Here is a 23,045-nt window from a genome sequence, read left to right on the forward strand (position 1 = left end):
AAAGAAAAGGAAAGAGTTTTGCTTTTTAAAGGACCTCATTTTAGACAATCTGACCAGGCAAACATTCAGGAAACATGCAGTTTAAACAATTTGAGAATATGAGAAACAGAAAGCAAACAGCTGACCATGAGAGCTGTAACCCTTCCAGCGTGAGTCCGACCACCGCCAAAAACTGCCTGTAGACCACATTTGTATTAACAGATATGATAAAGCCAGTGAAGCTGCACCCTCAAACACAAGCAATTCACAGGGATCAAAAATTAATAAACTCTGCATTTTTTTTTCACAACTTTGATCTTTCATTGCCAGCACTTTTCCTTTCGCTTCGGACAAACCTTTAATTCACAAAAAGCACCGCAAAGCAAGTTCCCTTCCAACCCTCTGTCACAGAGAAACTACAATGTCTGGTGTGAAGACAAAGGATAGGTTCACATGGTTTAAAAAGTCTGTCTTCACAGTACTCAGATCCTGCATAAGCCCCCTTTCAGCCACCTTCCTTTATTCTGACAGCTTCATGGACACTTCTGTAAACGTCACTATGTTAGAATGTGTAACATCACTTTTTACGCGACACGAGCCTGAACGCATGCCACGGGTTAACCGAGGAGCGTGCGCCGAATTAGACCGCGCACAGGCTCTTTGTGAGTTGCTTGACTCACCAGAAAATGCCCCAGACAGCAACAACCATTGTGCTTTCGTTATCTGGCCAAGTCAGTTATTAATTTCCAATAAGATTAAGACAGACCTCTGCAGTTTCCCCATTCCCAATCTAGAAGAGAAATCTCGCTCGCTGTCAGGGCCTGCGTGTGACGGGCAAGCTACAGGTCTCTGAGAGGCACCGTGCAGACAGAGACGCTGTGCTCTGCATGACAATCGCTGCGAGATCTAAATGTTCAAAAGTATAGTTACACTTCCATAGCGTGACTGTCTCCATCATTGTCGCGGCATGTCTGAATCAGGTCAGGAGGAGTCAGCAACAAAGTGAAAGTGTTTGAATAACCGGTTGGTGAAGCCATGGAGAAAAATGACTAATCTTCACATGGAGCCCGAGTTCTGTTCCAAACAGACCATAAACACACGTAAACCTATCCTTTCCTCTCACCGTCTACTGGGAGGGTCATTGTGCACTCCCTACTGAGTAGTGGTTTTCAGTTAAAATAATTAAACATCACATTTCTAAATAATAATAATAATAACAATAATAATAAAAAACCCTCACATTATCCTCTCACATGAAGGAATTGGGTAAATAGTTGGTGTTAAAACAAGAAAAGGTTCAGCAGGTTAATTCAAATCATTAGTGGGAAAGTCAAGTGGATGGATACAAACATTGCCATAAACATATCAAAGTATGTTACAGGAGTGGTCACTTCACACGTGACAAAATGTTCAGGCATACATTCAAAAGTTTTGGGGTTTTTTGTTTTAAAAGAGCTGAGATCTATAAAAGTCAAAGTTTCGTCCGTCTGCGTTTAGAGGCAACGTCTGCCACGGCGAGCAGAGATGGAGTGTATGATATTGCGATCAGCCTCGATAACAAGCTTTATAATCACTCACTTTCATCTCTCCATACACATCACTAGCTGAGATAAAAGATGTAGAGAGCAGCTCCAATTATCTGGAATGACTTTGTGTTCACCTTTGGCTGTTAACTTCCATCACAAGCTCTGTGATGGAAGTTAGGATGCGAGTTTGACATAGGATGAAGGTATATAGCCCTCGTCTCCACTGGCTCTAAGGACTCTCATCCATCCGTCGCCTTTATCCTCTTCCATTATGCTCAATAGCTCTCCCTCTTTAATGGAAACGGTGCCCTCGCTGTTGCCTGCACATAAACACCCAAGTAAGAGATGTATAATAGGCTAAATGGAGACCTATTTATTAACAAGTTTCATGTCAGTCATAAAATTCACCTTCAAAGCTGTACAGAGCCGTGCACTGGCCAATAGGACTTTCTATTTCATCAAACTCTTCATCGAACTCTGCGTAGATGTTCGCATCAGGATCATGTGTTACCCTGCTGGACATGCTCGTCCTCAGATGGAAAAAAAAAAAAGATTACTCATTCTGTTTCACTTTAAATGTTCACACGCTAAGGTAACTGGTATCAGTGTCTAAAAGGCAGACATCAAGCTACAGCCAGCAGTCAGTTGACTCAGGACACAAGGCACCCCTGATTCAGACAACTGTCATGTGATGGCCATGTGACTTTTTAAAATTACATCAAGCAATAGCTCCTAAGGAGGTGCCTTGCTTTTTTGAGAGGGGAAAAAAGTCACATAAACGTCAGACCACCACAGCCAAGTTTAAAATGTGAACATCTTCAGTGGCCCAGCCAAACTTTTTTGTCACAAATCTGATCACCGAACTAGAAAATTATGATTTTCTATAAGCATAAATATGTGATTTCAGTTTTAAACGTGTTTTGGACAGTTTCTTCTCTTTTTATGACAGGTGGTCTACATTTCTTTAGTACTGTGCTATTTACATCAAGCTAAGCTAAGCTAAGCAAACTGAAAGTCTCCTCGTACGTTTCCTTTAAACTTACCCATACTCTGTGTTGTTGTTGACAGGAAATGGAGATTCCTCTCCTCCCAGAGCTTCTGAGAGCCACGTCTGTCAAGAACATGAAGATTTGAAATGTTTATGAAAATTGCCCCAAAATACAGTACGGTATTAGCTTGCGTGTGCATATGTATGTGCGCGATAACCTCGTATTTGGCGAGCTCTCCCCTCAGGCGGCCCATGTCCTTGGTCATTTCCAGGATCCGAGGTTCCAGACTGGAGGGGTCTCCCATCTGTGGATTCTGCTCATACACACCCTTCATCTTCTCCAGGGCTTCACTGACAAAAGTGATGAAACAAGGAGAGAGAGGTGTTAATGTTTGGGGAATGTGATGTTTAAGGAAGTCTTTTTGAGAACACTTGTTGAGCTGCTGTTTTAAATCACTGCAAAGCTGTTGAATGGGGTCGGGGTCAGAGCTTGGTGAAGTTATTTTGTTATCTATTAATGGAGCTGACATGAGCTCTAGGTACTATTACGTTCAAACAGAAAATAACCTTTTTAAGCTTCCACAAAGTTAGAAGTACACATTTATTTAAGATATGAAATGATGACTTTGCATTTCTATCTCTCTTATATATTTGCTGCTGTTTTGGTTTAAACAAGAAGCATGTGTGGGAGATATAGCCTCGGGCAGCCGCGTTTCATTTCAAAGTTAGTTCATGCACAAAGGAGCTCGCACTCGGCTGTCTGTCACAGTCAAAAGCATTTTTCAGAGACGTCTGTCATAGTGTTGCCGACGCTTTCACCTTTGGTCCTGTGCCTTCTGCAGATCTTTGTGGATATCGTCAATCTTCGTCTGCAGCCTCTTCTTCCTCTGCTCCGGAGGAAGGTGAGAGTAATCTTCTGCAGGAGTTTGCTACACAAACACACACACGACACCAACAACAACGGAAACGCACACGCAAACAGTTAAATCTCCTGAGCATCACGTATACAACAATCATATGAATTCTGACCACCGGCTGTCTTCATCTTTCCCACCTCTAGACAGACATCTTCACACACACACACACACACAGGTTAATGCAGCAAATGCAGGTTGTTAGTTAAGGAAACAGAAACGAGGGAGAGACATTTATAGTAAAAACCCAGTAAGTAATAATGCATTTACAGTTTATACTGGATGAACAGTTTACAGACAGAACAAGGCCGACTCTCTCTCCTGTGATGGTATACAAGTACGCATTTAAGTAGCAGAAAAGATTCAATTCATTACACATAGTAAATTTTAAAAGACAATATAACAAAGAGGCACAGCAAACAAGTAAAATATGACACACAATGCAAATGCAAACTACAGAATACTGTTTTATATTATACGTTTTTAGGAATGTGCCTAATTGGGAAAAATATGACCCTGTATGATTTATGATACTGGGACTTTCTTGCTGGTTTTGGTTCTTAGTTTACGAACCAAAAAGTGTTTTACACGAAGAGCGAGGACTTCTGTGAAGGTAGCAGGTGTTGTGTTAAGCTACACTGGAAGGTAAAGTGCCAGCACTACTGATTCTACAGTAAGACAATAATAATAATAATAATATTGGCACACCAGTTTAAAAGAAATATGTTTTAAACTACTAAAAAGTAGGAGAAGGAGCGTAGTTAGAAAAGGTAAGGAGCTCCTTATGCCTACATGCACAAGCATTTAACATTAAACAAATGTTAATCTGGACTTTGGACTCAATAATCTAGTCCAATCTATTTTTGGAAACAGCTGGAGCAGCAACAATCAATGTTGGGTCTTTACTGCTTTATGCGCACTCGTTATACATGATAGTTAATAAAAACCACTTTGGCTGTCTTCACTGTTGTTTTTAATATATTTGTGAAGTGAACCTCCAGGTTAAAATGTCATATTTTGTAACTTTTTATTAAGCTTTTTCCTGGATTGGATGGTCAAGCTATAATATACATATACTGTAAATAGTATGTAAAATAAATCTTTAAATTAAATTGATCTGAATTTACTTCAATGTTTCACCTTAAATGTTACATACCTGTATGTCATCACAGAGAGAGAAAATTCAGAGGACGTCCTCAATAGAACAAAAACAAAAACAGTCGATTTTCCCATGAGATAACAGCATTTGATCGGGGGAATTAAAGAGTAACTGCAACCACACTGAGAACCCTGCGTGCACTGCCCACTAGGCCTTTTTCCACACACCACACCCGACTGTGATTACAGGTGTAATGCCATATCACTTATTTCCTTTCAGATCTCTTATCTAGCATAACCCACGCTGGTGCCACCAGTACTAATGCTGATAACAGCGACTGTGTTTCAAAACTTTCCATGTCCAGAAACAGTAAATGGACAGTAAACGCAGCGAGCTGCTGCTCTTGGAGAATCGCCTACAAAAGCTAAATCTCATTTAGGGTGGAGCATCTAGAAATGCACCAGCAGGTGTAGAAGACGACTGGGATCTGCAGGTTACACAGCATTTTCTGGTTTATATAAAATTATGACATGATGTGCTGTTCAAATGTGCATCCGTCAGCGCTGGGTGGAAGCAAATGACACATGAATACATTTACAATATTGGCAATAAAACAGCCATTCCACCATCAGAGGCGTTCTAATAAAACTGAGAAATATTTTATTGAACTGATGAGACGGGAGCCCAGAAATAAGCTTCACTACCAGCCCAACTCCCACAATGCAGCCCGACCTTTACAGAGCTCTTTATTGTGGCAATTAGTTATTTCATCACTTCCTTACTTGCGCTTTCATTTTAAAACAAGTGTGCTTATTAATTATATAATAAGAACGTCTTTATAATAGCGTAAATTAAATGGCATGTGGCTTTAGGAGCGCGGGGAACTGGTGTTGTTTGAAAATTACCCCACAAAACGAGGCCTTGACGAAAGCGAAGCTTCCTTTCCCACGGTCAGTGATAAATGAAAGCTGCACTCGCGCTGTCTTGCCCTCTCTGTACCTGGATACTGCCTGGAGCTACCAAAGGATTCAAAAGACACGTTTCTATTATGCTAACAGCACCTTTCTTCTCTTCTTCAAACAGGCTACATGCTCACACAATTATAAAGGTACGGCCGTTCCAAGCATCTGGACAATGACAACATTTGTAATTTCTCCTCTGCACGCCACCACAGTGGATTTTACAATCAAACAATCAAGATGTGATTGAAGTGCAGGCTTTCAGTTTTAATTCAAAGGGGTTTAACAAATGTATTCTATTAGATGTTTAGAAATTTTAGTCATATAGTGTTTTTCCATGTAGTTATTTTTGCAGTCAATGATTGCCTGGAGTCTGAAACCCTGTTTCCTCCCTTGAGATGCTCTTTAGTGCAGCCACACTCAGTTGCTGTTTGTTTGTGGGTCTCTGTGCATTCAGTTTTGTCTTCCGTAACTCAAATGCGTTCTCTGTTGCTTTGAGATCACGTACCTGACTTGTGTATTTAGAAATATCCAATTTTTTTGTCTTGAGAAATTCTTGGTTTGCTTTTGCAGTGTGTTGTTGGTTATTAGCTATCTGCTCAGTGAACCTGCTGAATCTGAGCAAAGTATGGCTCTGTATACTTCAGAATTCATGCTGCCACTTCTGTCGGCAGGCACAACATCAATAAACACTAGTTTCCCAGTTCCCCTGGCAGCCTTGCATGCCCATACCATAACACTGCCCCAACATGTTTGAGAGATAATGTGTATGCTTCAGATCATGAGCGATTTCTCTCCGGTAATCTTGGTTTTATCTGTCTAATGATTTTTAAGTTAAATCTTGCCTTTCTGTTGTTGAATGTAACTAGTAGTTTGCGCTATGTTGTAAATGCCCCGTATTTTATTCACGAAGGCGTCTCTTGTTCTTGACTTAGATAAGGCTACTCTGAAGCATATCTAACACATTTGAGAACACCTGGGATTCTGAATGTTCGTGACTTGGTTAGATATCGTAAGATAAAGAGGAAACTGCCCTCCTGTGGCTATGCTTGTCACTCAACAATTGCTTTTGAGCTTTGGGAAAAAAGAAATGTCTGTAATTCGAAAACACTTAATGCCATACTTTTGTTAAAGTAGGGGATTAATTAAGTCTGCATTTCAATCACATCTTGATTTTTTTTTTTTAAATTTAAATCCTCAGCTGCGATGTATCAAGAAAAATGACAACAATTTAGTCACTGTGCAAATAGTTATGGACCTAACTGTAGTTTATATACACATATGACTGGAGGAAATAGTTCCCATCTGTGGAAGGAGCTCTAGTTTACATCTATACTGGTCAAAATATTTAAGGAACACTTTTTAAATGAGAGAAAAGCATCAAGTCATTTAAACTTCTTGGCTAATGACGTGCTCAGTTAACTAGCGGGGGGTGGTGGTGGTGGTGGTGGTGGGGGGGGGGGGGGGGGGTTTAATCAGTTTCAGCTGTTCTGTTTTTAAAGAAGGTAACAACAGGTGCACTAGAGGGGCAACGATGAGATACTACAAAAACAGGAATTGTTTCACAGGTGGAGGACACTGATATTTTCCCCTCATCTTTTCTGACTGCTTTTTTAACTAGTTTTGCATTTGGCTAAGGTCAGTGTCACTACTGGTACCACGAGGTGATACCTGGACGCTACAGAGGTTGCTCAAGTAGTCTCACGATAGCTCATCGGTATGTGCCATTGCGTGAAGGTTTTGCTGTGTTTCCAACCACTGTCTCACAAGCATGAAGGAGATTTCGGCAGACAGGCAGTTACTCTAGGAGAGCTGGACAGGGCTGTAGAAGGTCCTTAACCCATCAGCAGGACCAGTGTCTGCTCCTTTTTGCAAGGAGGAACAGGAGGAGGAGGCCATTGGACTGGAAAGGCCATGACAGTGTTATGCTGCCCATAATATTGTTAAGGATGACCGATTTGGTGGTCTGGACAGGCATATCCATGGAGGGACACAAAGACCCATACAGGCTAAGCAACAACACCCTGACTGCTATTAGATATCCTTGGATCACCTGGCAGACCCTACATCAGTGCAGTGGGTGCTGGGGTCCTCCTGGTGCGAGACCATGCCCGGCTTCATGTGTGAGAGCATGCAGGCAGTTCCTAGAAGTTGAAAGACTTCATACCATTAACTGACTTCCAAGCTCACCTGACCTAAATCCAACAGAACTGGGACATTATGTTTCAGTCCATCCAGTGGTGCTGGGTTGCATCTCAGACTGTCCAGGAGCTCAGCGATGCCTTGGACCAGATCGTGGAGGAGATCCCCCAGGTAATAACCCATCATTAGGATGTTGTCAGGCATACAAACGAACTACTGAGTGCCATTCTGAGCTCTTGCAATTAAATGAAATTGCAATTAAAATGGACTCGCCTGCCACCTCATTTTTTCAGCCCACTGTAGATTGATAATTTTTTATTTCCATCACACAATGTGGCCACCTTTCAGTCCTAACACATTACCTAGTCCATTACAGTATAGATATCCAGTATGACTTTTTCCCCCATTGAGATATGATGTATTTTCAAAGTGTTCCTTAATTATGAGCAGTGTAATGTGTTGCAGCATCCCCCTGCAAGCAGTGACTGGAAGAGTTGGAGGAAGTACAACATCAACCAGCTATCCGGTGACATTTATTTCCTGAATGACATGACTTGGAGCAGATGCCTCCCTGTGTCAGGAATCTAAAGTCAAGCAGGAAGTAAATTCCTTGCTTTGTAGGGGTCAAAGGTACTGAAAGCCAACTGAACTGTAGCTAAGCGCAAGAAAGTGGGGTCAGTCACGAACAGAAGCTGTCAAACGGAAACAGATATGCCCCTCAGCTGCGATGAGCGATCAAAATAGTAAAAACTAAACTTCTTTGCAATTGATTATGTCCTCTTAACAGTTCTCTGTCTCTTTTATTATTGTGGTGGTCTATAGGGGACATTTTTTACTGAGTGGCTACTGGGATAACTTGACAGCAAGGGTGTCTGTGCTTTCTACCCACAAAGGTCAGTGCAGCATTAATTAGTGTGGAGTTACTCCTTATATATCACTTCCCCTTGAAAAGAATCCAGCACCAGATCAAGTTCTACCGGTATACCCTCTATGTAGTGATCATAATTGTTACCATTTGCTTTTGAGCTTGCATTATCTAGACAGAAAGAAACAAAGAGGCAGGTACACATCAAACACATGGCATGGAACGCACAGATACAATATCAACCAAAGCTTGTGTACATGAAACAGATTAGGACAGCAAAACAAGGGCGTGAACACGACAGCAAGCGAGGGGATGGAGGTCAGACGTGAACCAAGACGGGGGCGTCACTCACCAAGCAACATTTGTTTAATGTCTTTAAGGTGGAAATCCTGAGTTTGACAGAGGCTGAGGGTTGGGGTGGAATAAAGAAGGAGGGGAAGATGGAGAACAGAACAAGACAAGGTGGAGGAGCAAGGGAGCGGAGAATAGGAGGGATAAAATAACAATGGTAATGAGAAAAGAAGAAAGGGGAGAGAGCGGGTGAAAGAGGTGCACAGCTTGAAATAATGTGTGTAAAGAGGGACAGTGAGAAATATGTTTGGGGCATGTCTGTGCAGCAGCCTGGAATCAGAATCGGCCCCCTAGGCAATGGGGTAGTGGGGTACGACATGAGTGGAATGTGAGCTGAGTCTGATGTATGCGTGTGTGCGTTTGTTCGAAACTGCTGTTATAAGACTATGACAGGACCGTATTTGCAATTCTCGATAAGGTTGACAGGAGCCAGAGTCCCACACTGCATCGAGCACCTGCAGGTTTTCTGTTTCTAGAGTTTGGAGATTAACTCTGTAAAAGTGTTGAGAGACTGACTAACACTGTATTGTAAATGGACTTTGAATGGGACCTGCTGATGAAAAGAAAATACAGAATGAAGCTCTTCCTGCAGTCTGCTGGATAATAGACCTTTTTCATAACTTGACACGTCACAGCAGGGAAAACACAGATGCCTTAATGATGGCTGCATTCCACTTAAGGGAGGTCCTGCTTTTGTTCCATGCAGTGGCTTAATGGGACACTGAAAGGAAATGGGCTGTGCTTTCTGTATTACAGTATAAAAGGTCATAAAGGTCTGTAGAGAAAAAAAGGTCTTTCATCACAATTTCAGAGACTTGCAACACAAAAACAAACTGCCTGTCAGGTTAAAATTCTCTCTATAATACTAACAACAAGGTTTATGTTACATCCTGATGAGATTTGTAATTTCAAGCTCCATATTTAAATAACTCAAGGCAAAAGAAAAAGAGTGTCTTTGTAAGTTGATTAGCATGCCCAATCGTGAAATCAACTCTGTGTCTTCATTTCAAAATAATGTAAAAACATGTACTATTTTAGGAAAGACTAACAAAACTAACTAAGTTAGCTACACATCTTTTTAAAAATGTTGGGATCATCTTAGCCCAGATTAGAAATGATATTCAGGTTTTTACATGCAGAAGAGGAGAGTGCGGTACAAGTTCACCTTGTGTTTCTTGCTGAACGGCCAGATCAGGCCGCGCACTTTTGGCGGGTTGAGGCTGGACTCTGAGGTTGCCGATTTAATGCCCTGGGAGTAGTCTTCAAAGTCCACATCTGCTGGTGGCTCGAAACCAGATTTGTGCTGCTCGATGACCAGAATAGAGTCCTCCAGAGAACAAAACAAAGAAATAGACTCAGTCACATCAAAGCAACAAACGGAGACCTTAAAAGGGTTGGCAGTGACACTGGATTTTTAAGTGCAGCAATTAGAAGCGTTTAATGTTTTTATTTAATTATTTATTTTATTTTACAAATTTTACAGCTAAAAAGCAACATCAAAGTCAAAAACCACCATTCCTTCCACTAGATGCTGTCTACATACGCTGGTCAGAAGTAAATGCATTTAGGTACATTTTTACCCCTCTGTAAAAACAGTGAAGAGGTGAATTTCTGTATAAGTGACTCATTTCCAATTTGTAGCCTGAGAGTTTTTTTTTTTTTTTTTCACTTAACGTTTTACATGACAGATCTGGATTTTCCAGACGTTAAGAGAAATTCTGTAGCTTAATAATTAGCCGTTATCTGTGTGACAGTCAGACAGTATAAAAGATGGCTGCAGCCTTGATGTCATGACCCCAAACACACTCAGTGGCTAATGGCTTGCGATTGGCCAATCCACTAACCAATATCGATGCAGTTTCATACCACAGATAATCCTGTATTTTGGAATACAGTATGAGAAAAACTAATAAAACTGTTTAATTTTTTAATCAAAATCACCCAAAAACAAGTGACTGAGCCCATAAACTCTGCAGGAAAATGTTAACAGTGACATCTCCAAGTTTTGCTTAAAGTTGTGTTTTCGTGGAGATGACTCTAAACCTGACAGAAAAAAAATATGACAAACATTTCACACTTGCCTGTTTCTCATTAACTTTTGTCCCAGCAGCAGAAATTCCTTCTAGACACTTCGAGATGATGGGCAGCACCTTCTTCTCAATATCTGAAAACTTGCAGTAGCCATCCGCAAGGCTCCGGATCCTCCGCTCATCCATGCCTTGCAATTTCTGTTCACAGCACAAATTAAAGGGCCTCCTTTCACAATCAGACTTGCTGATTTCTACAATGGCCACTCATCAATGTATGAACTCACTGAATTGTTTTGTTTATATTGACATATGTCATATTAGCTTTGTCCACTTGTGCTACATCATCACAGTGTTTTTATGAATACGTTTGCCTTACATTGAGGAGCTGCGGTATGTCGGTGTAATAGTGGTTGTTCTGTTCCTTGTTGTATTTCTGGAGTTCTGCTGCATAGTCGTTCCTGCACTCCTCTGCCGTGTGAGTGCGAGCATGGGCATGCTGCTTGGCCTTTCAGAGTGAAGGGCAGATGGAACAACAGAAACAAGAGATGGGAGGATAAAAGGGTTCAGCAAGAAAAAGAAATGAAGAGAGACAAAACAAAATGCAAAGTGGAATGCAGGAATAGATGCACGGAGGTGATGGGAGGATACACAAGGAGGTGAGCGGGAGACAGAAAGTAAAAGTTCATGGAGGGAAAATATCACAAAATCCAAAAGTGGTAAAAACAAACTAAAAACGAAACACTGCTCAAGTAAAGCTAGCGCGTGCATGTGTGTGTTTACTTTTTCGACATCGACTTTGGTGGCATAGACCTCGCACTCCGCTTTCTCTGCTTGTTGTGAGGCTTTTTCCGCCTCCGCCCACTCCTTGGCATAGCGCTTCTTCGTCTGTAGGCATAAACACACACATATTAAACTTAAACACAAACTTTATTTTTAATAATTTCAGCCCTAGTAGTATTAACAATTTAAAAATGAAAGAACTGAGTTCCACTTGAGATACTAAGAGTAAAGTCATGGCCATATTTTACTGCCCCTCGGGTAATCTGTCACCTGAAGAGTTACCAATAAATTATTAACAGTATGACAGCAAAAATCATAATAACGTAAACTCCAATGATGTCATTGAGATATTGCTGTAACATCTGTAGAATAAGAATTACTACCAAGAATATCTTCATCTTGAGGTACCACTTGAGTGATCTGCTCAGTAACAAACTAAAACCGCGAACAACACAAGACTCACATTTTCTAGGTGCTTAAAGCTGCTCTCTAAATTCTGCTGGGCCTTCTTGACATCAGCCAGGTGCTGAGGAAGGAAGAGGATGCAATAAATGTCAGGCGGTTCAAGATGATGACGGAAAAGTGTGCAAATCAGTCTTTAACCTGCCAAACTTTCCCGTCAGTTCTTCCTTTCTTTTTCTCCCCCTCCCTATCTCCCTCTCACACTCGCTTCCTCCTTCTCTCACCGTTTTCCGTTCTTGTTTAAAATCCTGAAGCTTCTTCAAGAGATCAACACAGATGCCAGTTATCAAGTTTTCAGCAATGAGCTCACGTTGCCCGGCGTAATCGTTGAGCTCGTTGAGGATCTCCTGGAATGAAGCATGGTTGCTGAACCTGCGAGAAGATGGCAAAGGGATAAAGTGTTGGCTCCAAAGGTCAAGATTTAACGTACTATTTGGTAAAAAAACAAAACAAACCCTACTCTGAACAGCAGTTGTAAAAAAAAAAGTAATAAACAAACTATTAAAAAATGGACATAGTGATCATAGCATCACATGTCACATACTGGTTACTGAAGTCCTGTTGGAGTGTTTTTGCATTGCCGTCTGTGTGTTTTTAAACCAGACGTGGCGAGGAGCACGTCTGACTGAGAAACTGAGTTGCGCTACATGCTAATGAGTGAGGTTATAATGGACATCATAGTTTCAGGTATAAGGCACTTCTTCATTTGCTTTGTTTTTCAGACTCAGAATGATATAGTTTCGTATATGGTTTGCATATTCTCTATGTTTGACATGCAGCCTTTATTACTTCAAGCTAACTACCATGCTACCAAGCTATAGCTATCTACTGATTAGCATAGTTTTGGACCATCTGTTCAAAATCTTTTAAGCCTCCAAACCACAGTTAGCACAATTTTTAGTATCATATATAATTATGTGCCATGCTACTCCACTAGCTCAAGCTTTTTATCCGAATGTGTGAATGCAAAGAAGAAAAAAAAGATGCTAAACGTGAAACTTGAAAATGTTAGCCCACATGATCACAGCATTCTCTTACATACAATCTTCAGTCATTTCTGCAAAAACTTTGCACCATTTGCAACTTATCTGCAGTCATTAAAGTATATAGTTAAAGGTTATATCAGAAAAACCTCAAAAACCAAGAAAATGTTATATACAAATAAAAAAATAAGAGCTGAAATGGAGAAATGTAACAATGCAACTCAAACTGGAGCTGGAAACGAGTTTTTGTTTTCTTACTTGCAGTCTTGATCTTCCCTGTTTCCTCGTTTGGCATATTTCTTTGTGAGATTTCTGTTGGAAAAGTGTAAAAACATCCACTTGACTAGCATGCATAGGGTAAGAGCACACACAAAAAATAAATTCAAGATCCCATTTCATATAAAAATGAATAAACATTCAGAAGGACCACACCTGAGCTGCTTGGCGTAATTTTGTTCTATCTCCGACCGCTCCTTCACAAATTTGATGTAGCGGTCCAGCAGGTCAAGGCCCGACTGTGTATGCTTGTCGATGACATCATACTGATCCTGAAAGAAGAACAGCACAGAGAAACATGTTTTATATCAAAATATCACCTTTGGTTTCTGGACAATTTCAATGGAAACTTCTCCTTCCATTGAAATTGTCCTTCCTTCCTCATCCTGTTACTTCCCTAACTATACAAATGCCATAGCATGTCAGTAGGTCAGATTGCCTTTTAAAACTCTGTAAGCTGACCATGCACAAGCAAAAACACGGCTTCAGCAAACTATGACACAGGACTTAAAAGAGTTTTTCACCAACAGCCACTCTGATAAAGCAAACATCCACAGCGCCGTGTGCTGCAGGGCTGCAAAAAATTATTGTTTTTATCATTGCTGCTGAGTATTTTCTCAGTGAGACGACTTGGTCTTGAAAATGTCAGGAAATACTTTTAAATGCCCACGAGAATTTTCCGAAGCCATAACAGATGTTATGAAATTGTTTCTTTTGTCTGACACAAGGTCACGAAAGCCCAGAATACACAGTTTGCAATCACAAAAGGAAGCAAAAGTTCTCACAGCGCAGACATTGGAGAATATTTGGCCTTTTTGCTTGACTTACACAATTAGTTCACAAAATGAGACTCATTGCTCAACCCGGGATGTATTTCACAAGGCGCATATTCTGCATTTAATTTAGGGTTGCAGTTAACTTAATATTCTCATTATTGATTGTTCTTCTTAATTTTTCTTCTTCTATCAAGCTAATATTAGGTCTTTTTCTCAATGTAAGTTGGGCTGTAAGTTCCCACAGTCCAACATGCCTTCATGTAACTCATTTTTTGCCCATTAAAATTTTTAAAAACAAAATTATTTCCTTCATAAAACAATAAGCAGAAAACATTCACTTGTGCCATTTTGCATTAAAAAAATAATTAAAACAACAAAAATTGATCCCTTATTAAGACGAACACTGATTAATTTCCTGTGGCTCAGCTAATCGTTTGAGCTTTAATTAAATTGCCTTTCGCAACTCATTTAATCAGGCTGTCGATCTGCCACAAATAGAAAATGGAGGCCTAAGAATAACTCACTGCACACGGATACACACAAGTATGAAGGTGTAGTAGAGAATAAAAGCGCTCCAACAGTACTCTCCTGTCAGCATTCCTCCCTCGCTTTAGACACATCTGTGCAAATCAATCCACACACACACAAAAACCTGTTGGACCGGTAAGGGAGCCCTGCTGGCTTTTATTTACACTGTTTAATGACATACAGTGAGAAGCACCTCGGAGGAGAAAACAATCTGATTACATGGAAACATGAGAGTCTGGGACACGTAATAAAGCCCCACGGGTGGGTCCCTTGTTGTGTCTCTTGTGAAGCACAAAGGAGGGCTCCACCTTTTTCTTTGTTGTGGTGTGTGTGTGTGGTTAAGTGCATGCGTTGGTGCTGGAGGGCCTTCTGGGACCAGAGACACAGATACAGAGTCCTCAGAGGAGGGGGAATCTAAATGGAGATCACACAGTAACACAGTTTGATATGAGAGGCCATGAAGGAGGCGAACGGGATAAGAAAATAGGAAAGTATGATAAAGCAACATAGTTTATGCCAGGAAGTAAAATGACCGTGGAAATCAGATTGAATTATTTAATGCAGGTTTCGATGCAAGAGATTAAAGAGTGTATGACGAGTTCTTGACACAGATTAATGCGTGCATTTCCCACTTCTGTTGCACTACCTCACTTTTACTGGAATACATGTGCATGCTTGTGTGACAAAAGGAAACTGATTGTAAGACAAAGAGCGTTCAAGAATGAGATAATGATTAGCTCAGCGTGAACCTCCGCCCTGTGACTGACGCTCCCAGGGGCCTATCTAAACCCTGGAACCAGTCTGACTGGTCCTGCCCTCACAGTACTGCCAGCAGCAGCCGTGCTTCCTGACTGCAGCTGATCTGGTGTCAGGTTTTTACCTCATCTACTCATAAAAGCCACCCAACAACATTTACTGTAATAACTACTTGTAAGTCAGCTTCTAAGTTATTAATAGCTTTTGTCAGAGTGGTAATTTACTCAAATGGGTTGTACGACTCGTGTTTAAAGACCACGTCCAGGCAGGTTTACTACGCATTACTATGAATTCTATTACTTACTTTGCAATTATTTTTTTTTAAATCATACAACTTTTGAATGTGAATTTCATGTTAAATTGTCCGTGCAAATAAAGCTAATTATCTAAATGTTATACCCATTTTCAGAAAACTGAATACACTGTCACTGAAATATTAGATACATGTTGAATTTAATTGACATATTGGAGTCAAAGATTTTCAAAGAGGCTCTTTTAGAATTGTTTTTGTTGTTATTTTTACAAAATACGATAAATGTAAATTTAGAATATGGACAGCAAAGAATTAAAGAAAAAGCTGAAAGCTTAGTGGATGTCAATTTTGCCAAAGTGGAAATCTGTCACTTAAAGCATGACTTATAGAAATCACCCTTTAAAGATATGCAGTGTGGGATTCTGTGTATTTACTGGAAAACGTAATGCACAGTTAAATAAGTTAAGTTAAATATTTTAGCAAATTGCAGTCAATGTAACTGAGCATTTGCAGAGGAATCTTTTTCGTTTGTTAAGCCACTTAAATACTGTTCTCTAAATCATTCAAAGATTAAAAAAAAGGCCCCTAACTCAAAAGATGAACCAGTGCTGTGTTTACATATAACAGGCAACTCAACCAAAGAAACCATTTAAAACAGACTTTGCTTTGCAACGAATTTGTTCCCATTTCGTTAGTTGAAAGATAACCTACTTTGACAGGTGTAAAATTGGTCAAGCATGTCATGGTTCGGGGCTGCATTTCAGCCAGTGGTGTTGGGCATCTTCCAAAACTCCAAAAGTGATGGAATTATGAACACAAAAAAGTATAGTGAGATTTTGATTGACCATGCAATACCATCTGGAAAGCATCTTATTGCCAAATGCTTAATTTGTCAAATCTCAAACACACGGCCAAGGCACTAAAATCATATCAGGATAGAGAAAACACACAATGAAACACTATCAGTGATGGATTGGCCTCGCCAGAGACCTCAACCAGCAGTGTGGGCTCATCCTGACAGAGAGCAGAATAAAAGAGAGCCAGAATACCAAAGAACAGCTTTGAAAGTCCTTTAAGAAGCCTGGAGAACTATTCCTGAAAACTGCTGAAAGAAATGACAAGAAAGCTGCCTGCAATACCTTCTCTACTACGCCTTCATACTTGTGTGTATCCGTTCAGGCGGTGTTAAAAAAAATGTAGTCAAACCACATATTGACTTTCAAGCTTGTTAGAATTGTACAAACTCTGCTTTTGCTTTATATACTGTATTTCCATTCATGTTTGCACATTAATAAATCGCTGCACCCATTTGCAACTTTCATAGTAGAATATAAAGAAATGAGTGGTGTCCTAAAACACTGTACTACACTGCTCTGTGTGCAAAATAGGCGTTACATCAATAAACATGCCATAATTTCCAGAAATGCATAACATACAATTAATATTTCTTATACAACCACCATTGCTTTACATGCCAATACAACTTGGGATCAAGATAAAGGAGAAATTGGGCACAATGGAGGAAGCAGTGATGTAGCTGATTTATATCTAGGTCCCTGAATTACATATCAGCAGGATGCAGGCAGGTCAACAAAGAGAGACCATTCCACAGCAACATCATTCTTTAAGTTTGATTACCTGCTCTGTGCAAACATGTACAATATTTGTTATCAAAATGACCTAAATGAACGAGTCAGTTTCCACTATTTTCCACAGTTAGCTTGTTTTAGTGTCATCATGTGATCAGGGAGATTTCTTCCAACTGAACTGGCAAAAAGCAAAACGCACGTACACGGACACACAATCATCCTGATTGCGAAGTAGATGGTTTTCAATGTGACAGAGCTGCATGTCCTCAAGCAAGAGTTTAAATCCACATGACCTGAGATGTTTCACTTCTATTAATGGGATAACTCATGCTTTAAATAATCAAAATCTTTGATAGGACAATAGAAATGCTGAACCTTCTGCACAAAGTACGCTGCTTACATCAGGCGTTCTTGTTACAAATTGCAAGATTTTTTTCTCTTTTGAACAACATGCGATTGACTTGGCTCCGCGGTGATTCGACACCTTCTGGATTGCGTCATATTTAATAAGAACTGGTGGTGGTTTTAACTAAGCAGCCAGTAAGTCGGTCATTACAAAGCTATGCCGTGCAACAAAATATTGTCTAAACCCACAGGACTTTATTTTGACATCAAGCACAGAGTCGAACGCTCACCAAAGACAATTAATATGTCTGAGCGTATTTTAGAGGGCATGTGTCTGAAATCAGGCCCAATAAATCTTTTATGATTTAATTTGATGAGATGGTGACGATGCACAACCAAGAAGCCGGAACAGCTGAAGGTTCTTCCAGAATTAAAACAGCACTATTAAATCAGCTGAAAAAGAAATGCATGACGTGTTTCCAGGGTTTGTCTCTCCTCATCCCCAAGATATTCAGTTTACACAAACAGAGAGAGAGCATGTTAACCTAAAACTGGATCAATCCATCTATCTTCTCTTGTTTATCCAAATCAGGGGGAGGGCTTCAACCTCTCCAAGCTATCATAGGGCAAGAGGTGAGGTACACCATGGAAAAGTCCCCAGTCTATTGCAGAGATAACACACAGAGACAGATATCTACTGATGCTCACATTCACACCAAGAGCCAATTTAGAATCACCAGCATGTCTTTGGACTGTGGGAGGAAGCTGGGACACCTGGACAGAAAGCATACTGCTACAGGGAGAGCATGCAAACTCCACCCAGAAAGGCTCAGGACACTTCTTGCTATGAGTCAGCAGTGCTAACCACTGCACTGTGCAGGCTCAATTTCATATTTCAGTACCGCTTATCTCAATTTTAATGCAAAAAAGCTATGGTTTCAAATCCTCGAACGTGAGAATCATACCTGTTTCTATGTTCCATGACAAACCAAATATCTTCTGATTTTGGAAAGAATTCTCAAATGTCACATCATGCTTTTGTCTACAAGACATTTACTCACTAAACTAATAAATAAATAACGCTTTTCTCATCGTTTCAGGTCTAGGCCTCTAACTCTTGCTCCAGTATCAATGAAGCCTCATACACCCAAGTTTATGGTATGCAGCCAAACCCACTGCAAGCAATTGAATGCAGTTGAATGACTTTCAACTCTTTTGGAACAGACACACATTAGATTCAGGCCATCAGCCTCACTAAGTCTAACTCTATCTGTGCAATCATTTCAGATCGCTGTGCCCAAATGTTTTCATTTTCTTTGACCTAAAATACAACAATGTGTAGTCAAAGGCACATGCAGCCACCTTCACTCATCTGATTAACTAGGAACTACTCTGATAATCAATGAACTGTTCAAGAAGCAGAGATGGTGAACGATCTCTATCTGGAGCTTTCCAGATGGGAGGATTTCCTGTCGTTCTGTGACACCGGGCAGGACAGAACTTTGCTTTAGGATTTTGGGGAAGAGGATTTCTGATCTTTAGAGCCAAACGCTGAGAGAGATCTTTATCAGTCAGTGCCTTAGATCTTGTGGCTTGTAGCCACAGTCCCTTAAATGCCCTGTCACCCAACTGAAGGCGCTGGTGTTGGTGTGCCGTGACTGATGAGGGAGCTGACTGTACTGATGATTCAACAACTGAGACACGGGCAAGAGCAAGGAGGTTATACTTTCCTAAACATTGCACTGTTTGTATCTGCAGCCAGGACACTTCCTGTCACAAAGGAAAATTTCAGGTTTGAGCTCATATGAAAGAAGAGGATAAAACAAACAGTGTGTGTGGTGGAGCACACCCTAAGCTCACTGTGTGTACACAAAAGTGCACCAGAAAAGAGTAATAAACCTCTCCTTTCCCCTCTGCTTATGATAAGGTATGCAGCAGGAGTTGCGAAATCCTGTCGCTGCAGGCTTTACAGATAGACTCCTGCTGTTGTCTTGCTTAGCCAAGGCCAGCTACTGAAAAACCACCGTGTGCTACGGTGAATGTCGACGAAAACAATTAAGAGGGCACCGCACTTAAAGAAACAGTGAAAAGGCGGAACGCTGTCCTCTAAGGACTTATCCCAGAAGGCTCCTCCGCTTCTTCTGAGCCAGCTGTCAACTTACCCAGAGCTGTGTTCCCCAGTCCATGTCGCCAAAAAAGTTCAGATGCGAGAAGATTCGCAGAGCAGGACTCTTCGGTGTGTTAAAGCAAAGGCAAAAGGCGATCAGGCAGAGATTGTTTTTTAATTATTAGTATGTTCTTTAAAGTAAAACTCTTCTCGGAACAAAACTTTGAGGCACGAAAGCGGAGATGGTAGAGGAAATGTTTGAAGGAAGTCTACGCCTTCTCCTTGGCACGGACGCGACTGTCCTGTTTCTTCCAGCAGGCAGCGAGCGCAAAAAAAAAGTGTTCCTGAAACAACTCTGGGTCCGAGAGAGGGAGGAGGAGGAGGAAGCGGCCTTTCTGTTTGTTTTATCTTAAAGAAGCAGCTTGAGGTTGTTGTTTTTTTCATAATAAAAGCTGGTGTTGGGCTCCAAACTTTAACCCAATGATGTATCCAGTGCTCGTCAGATAACTCACAACATTACACATAAGATTAAACCAAATAAACTAATTAACTTTTCCCCCCACAGCACTGATAGAGGAAGTAAGAACATTCTTTAAGCTACTTAAAACTTTTTTTTTTACCCTCGTTGTAACATAAAACAGCACCTTCCTTGTGGGGCCCTTTTTTGTGTTTAAAAAGTATAAAAGTTTTTTAATGGCCAGTAGGGGGCGACCTCAAGGAGCGCCCTTGTATAGCCCATTTTGGGGAAAAAAATTCTCCAGCTGTGTTGTTCTATGACATCAGTGCACACGTTCCAGATGTGTTTATGATCTCACTAGTTTCTGATAATGTAACGTGGTGTTAATTTTGTAAATTATAGTCAAATTTAAAGAAAAACAGATGATATAGCAGTCTAAACCTGTGACTTCTGGGGTTTTTTTAAAAATAAGAGTCACTTCACTAACTAGTGGGCAGTGTCACTCGGGCTCTTCTTTTTATACCACTGCAAAAGTCTTTAGACATTCCTCTATGTTTTGCTATGAAAACGCAAAATAGGTGCAGTGATTTACCGAAATATGTAAATGAACATGGAAATACACCATATAAGGCACAAACAGAGTTTGTGCAATTCTAATGAGCTTCAGAGTCAAATCTAGTATGACCACCTTTATTCTTCAACACAGCCTGAACTCTTCCTGACATACATGACTGATAGTGTTACATCCAGGTATGCTTTCACTGCATTGGCAGTCAGTTTGGGATCATTTTCATGATGAAAGTGAAGCATTTGCCATTCAGATGCTTTCTAAATAATATTGCTTAATGGACCAAAACCTGACGGTACTTTTCTGAGTTCATAATTCCATCAATTTTGGAGATCTCTCTAATACCACAGGCTGAAATTTCGCCCTAAACCATGACAGAGCGTCCACCATGTTTAACAGATGTCTACCTCTCTCCCAAACTTCCCCGTTTGTCCCCAAAATTTTTAACTTTGATTTGTAAGCTCTGTCACAATGCAAACTGAGCGATCTATTATTTTGTAATGATTTTAACGGAATTAAGGCCCTTTGTACAAATCCTGTAACAATCAACACCCTAAAAGCGTGGCGAATTGTCCGCCGTCTTGAGGGAAGATCGATAATAACATCAACCTTTACCCCTATAATGAATAACCCTGCTTTCCCTCCGGGTTCTTTGGACCCCGGCTTTCAACGATGGTCTGATAAGAATATTAAGTCTCTTGGTGACCTTTTCTCGGGTGGTGAACTCATGTCGTTTGAACAGCTTACCAACAGTTACGGCTTGCCTAGACAGGATTTCTTTCGTTTTTTGCAAATACGACACTATATCACTCACAATACAACCCTTGCTGAGCACCCTGAAGTATCTGATGTTGAGAGGGTTTTGTTTGGGCAACAGCTGACGGTGTCTCTGAGTTCATTTTACCATGTGCTTAATGCTTTGACTACCACTGATGCGCAGGGGATTAGAGGTGTGTGGGAGAGGGAACTGTCGGTAACCATAGATGAAGATAAGTGGGATACCGTTTGGTCTCTCGCAAAAAGGATTTCAATTTGTACTCGGACAAGAGCAATCCAATTTAAGATTTTACACAGATTACACGTATCCCCTCACCGCAGACACCTCTTCAGCCGCTCTCTTTCCCCTGTGTGTCTTAAGTGCAAAACTGATGTAGGGACTTTAACTCACTGTTTTTGGTCCTGTTATAAGCTTCAAGAATACTGGGCTGACATTACAGGTGAACTGGGGAAAATCTTCCACGTTGATATAGAGATGGACCCTTTGTCCCTGATTCTAGGTCTTCCAAGTGACCGCCTAAAAGCGGCGGCCAACAAAAGATTGTATAACACTCTAACATTTGCAGCCAGGAAAAATATCCTCTTACAATGGATCAACGATAGGACTCCCACTGTCTGTGGCTGGCGCAAAATAGTTTTTGAACTGATTCCTCTGGAATACCTCACACACGTTATACACCACAGTGTGGGTCAGTTCTATGGGATGTGGCACCCCTTTTTGGACTATATTGGACCGGACCTTTCCGCTATCTTATTCAAAGGACTACTACACACGTGATCACCACCCGGGCGCTGTAAGACTGACTCACCACCTCTTGTATGTTATATTTTGTATTTTGTATCTTGTATTATGCCTTATTTAAGAGCTGTTGTGTACGTTTTGTGTTTGTACTGTTTTGTTGTTCTGTGTCTACTGTCGAGACACTGTCGTGTTAAAGGAAAATCTGCAATAAAAACAATGATGAGAAAAAAAAACAACAACTTTGATTTGTAACTCCATAGGGCAATTTACACTTGGGAATATTAATAAATATTGCTAATATAATATTTAATACCTGTCTAACTGGGTTATCTTTGGCAGATTCAACTAAAAATTGGGAACATATAATGTGCTTTGTGAGAGGCCGCTACTAATAGTAAGTAAATGAAAATGGTGAAGTACAAGGTATGGACTTTAAATGAGTGTGAAAACAGCGAATATCAAAATAAGAATTAAAAAAACCATCAGAAAGCCATCGACGAACATGCTAGCATTATCCCTGTTAGCTAGTTAGCCAGATGAAATTAGCTTTAAGCTCAAAGCTCTGCTGCCCCTGATGTTAGTCTCCTGGCAAGCATGTAGACTCTTTGAAAAATGACAGAAGTCAAGAACAGAGATAGTTTAAAAAAAAACACCATTTATTATATTTATGAAAGAGCTAGCACAATGAAAATGCCTTTCACCTTTTCCAGTAGCATATCATTGGGTTTCTAATAGGAGCTGAATGGCACCTCCTTCTCCTCCTCCTACTAACTGCAACTTTTAAACTTAGTCT

The 23,045-nt window shown here is 40.5% G+C and overlaps 1 protein-coding gene across 2 annotated transcripts; it reads right to left on the reverse strand.

The window, feature by feature from the left end:
- Positions 1 to 10: 10 nt before the first annotated feature.
- Positions 11 to 20,055, reverse strand: trip10b (thyroid hormone receptor interactor 10b). Of its 2 annotated transcripts, XM_080880208.1 has the most exons (15): positions 19,764 to 20,055; positions 13,511 to 13,626; positions 13,337 to 13,390; positions 12,320 to 12,467; positions 12,097 to 12,159; positions 11,634 to 11,738; positions 11,230 to 11,358; positions 10,905 to 11,051; positions 9,989 to 10,150; positions 8,620 to 8,643; positions 3,313 to 3,422; positions 2,712 to 2,844; positions 2,549 to 2,616; positions 1,914 to 2,035; positions 11 to 1,825 (listed from the first exon to the last, which is right to left on the reverse strand). In XM_080880208.1, the coding sequence occupies exons 1-15, from the start codon at positions 19,785 to 19,787 to the stop codon at positions 1,680 to 1,682; spliced, it is 1,551 nt and encodes a 516-aa protein (XP_080736334.1). In that variant the 5' UTR covers positions 19,788 to 20,055; the 3' UTR covers positions 11 to 1,679. The 2 variants fall into 2 exon arrangements, with proteins under 2 accessions (XP_080736334.1, XP_080736335.1); XM_080880209.1 differs by lacking the exon at positions 8,620 to 8,643 and having other exon boundaries at positions 19,764 to 20,054.
- Between the last annotated feature and the right edge of the window lie 2,990 nt (positions 20,056 to 23,045).

This window comes from Rhamphochromis sp. 'chilingali' (assembly GCF_963969265.1).
Source record: "Rhamphochromis sp. 'chilingali' genome assembly, chromosome: 4".
Classification (NCBI taxonomy): Eukaryota; Metazoa; Chordata; class Actinopteri; order Cichliformes; family Cichlidae; genus Rhamphochromis; species Rhamphochromis sp. 'chilingali'.

Excerpts from the sequence above, each read along its gene's own strand:
- trip10b (XM_080880208.1), bottom strand. The coding sequence starts at position 19,787 with ATGGACTGGGGAACACAGCTCTGG. Across the intron at positions 11,359-11,633 it reads CCAAAGTCGATGTCGAAAAA|GCCAAGCAGCATGCCCATGC; the intron begins GTAAACACACAC and ends TCACTCTGAAAG. Across the intron at positions 2,617-2,711 it reads GAGAGCTCGCCAAATACGAG|ACGTGGCTCTCAGAAGCTCT; the intron begins GTTATCGCGCAC and ends TGTTCTTGACAG.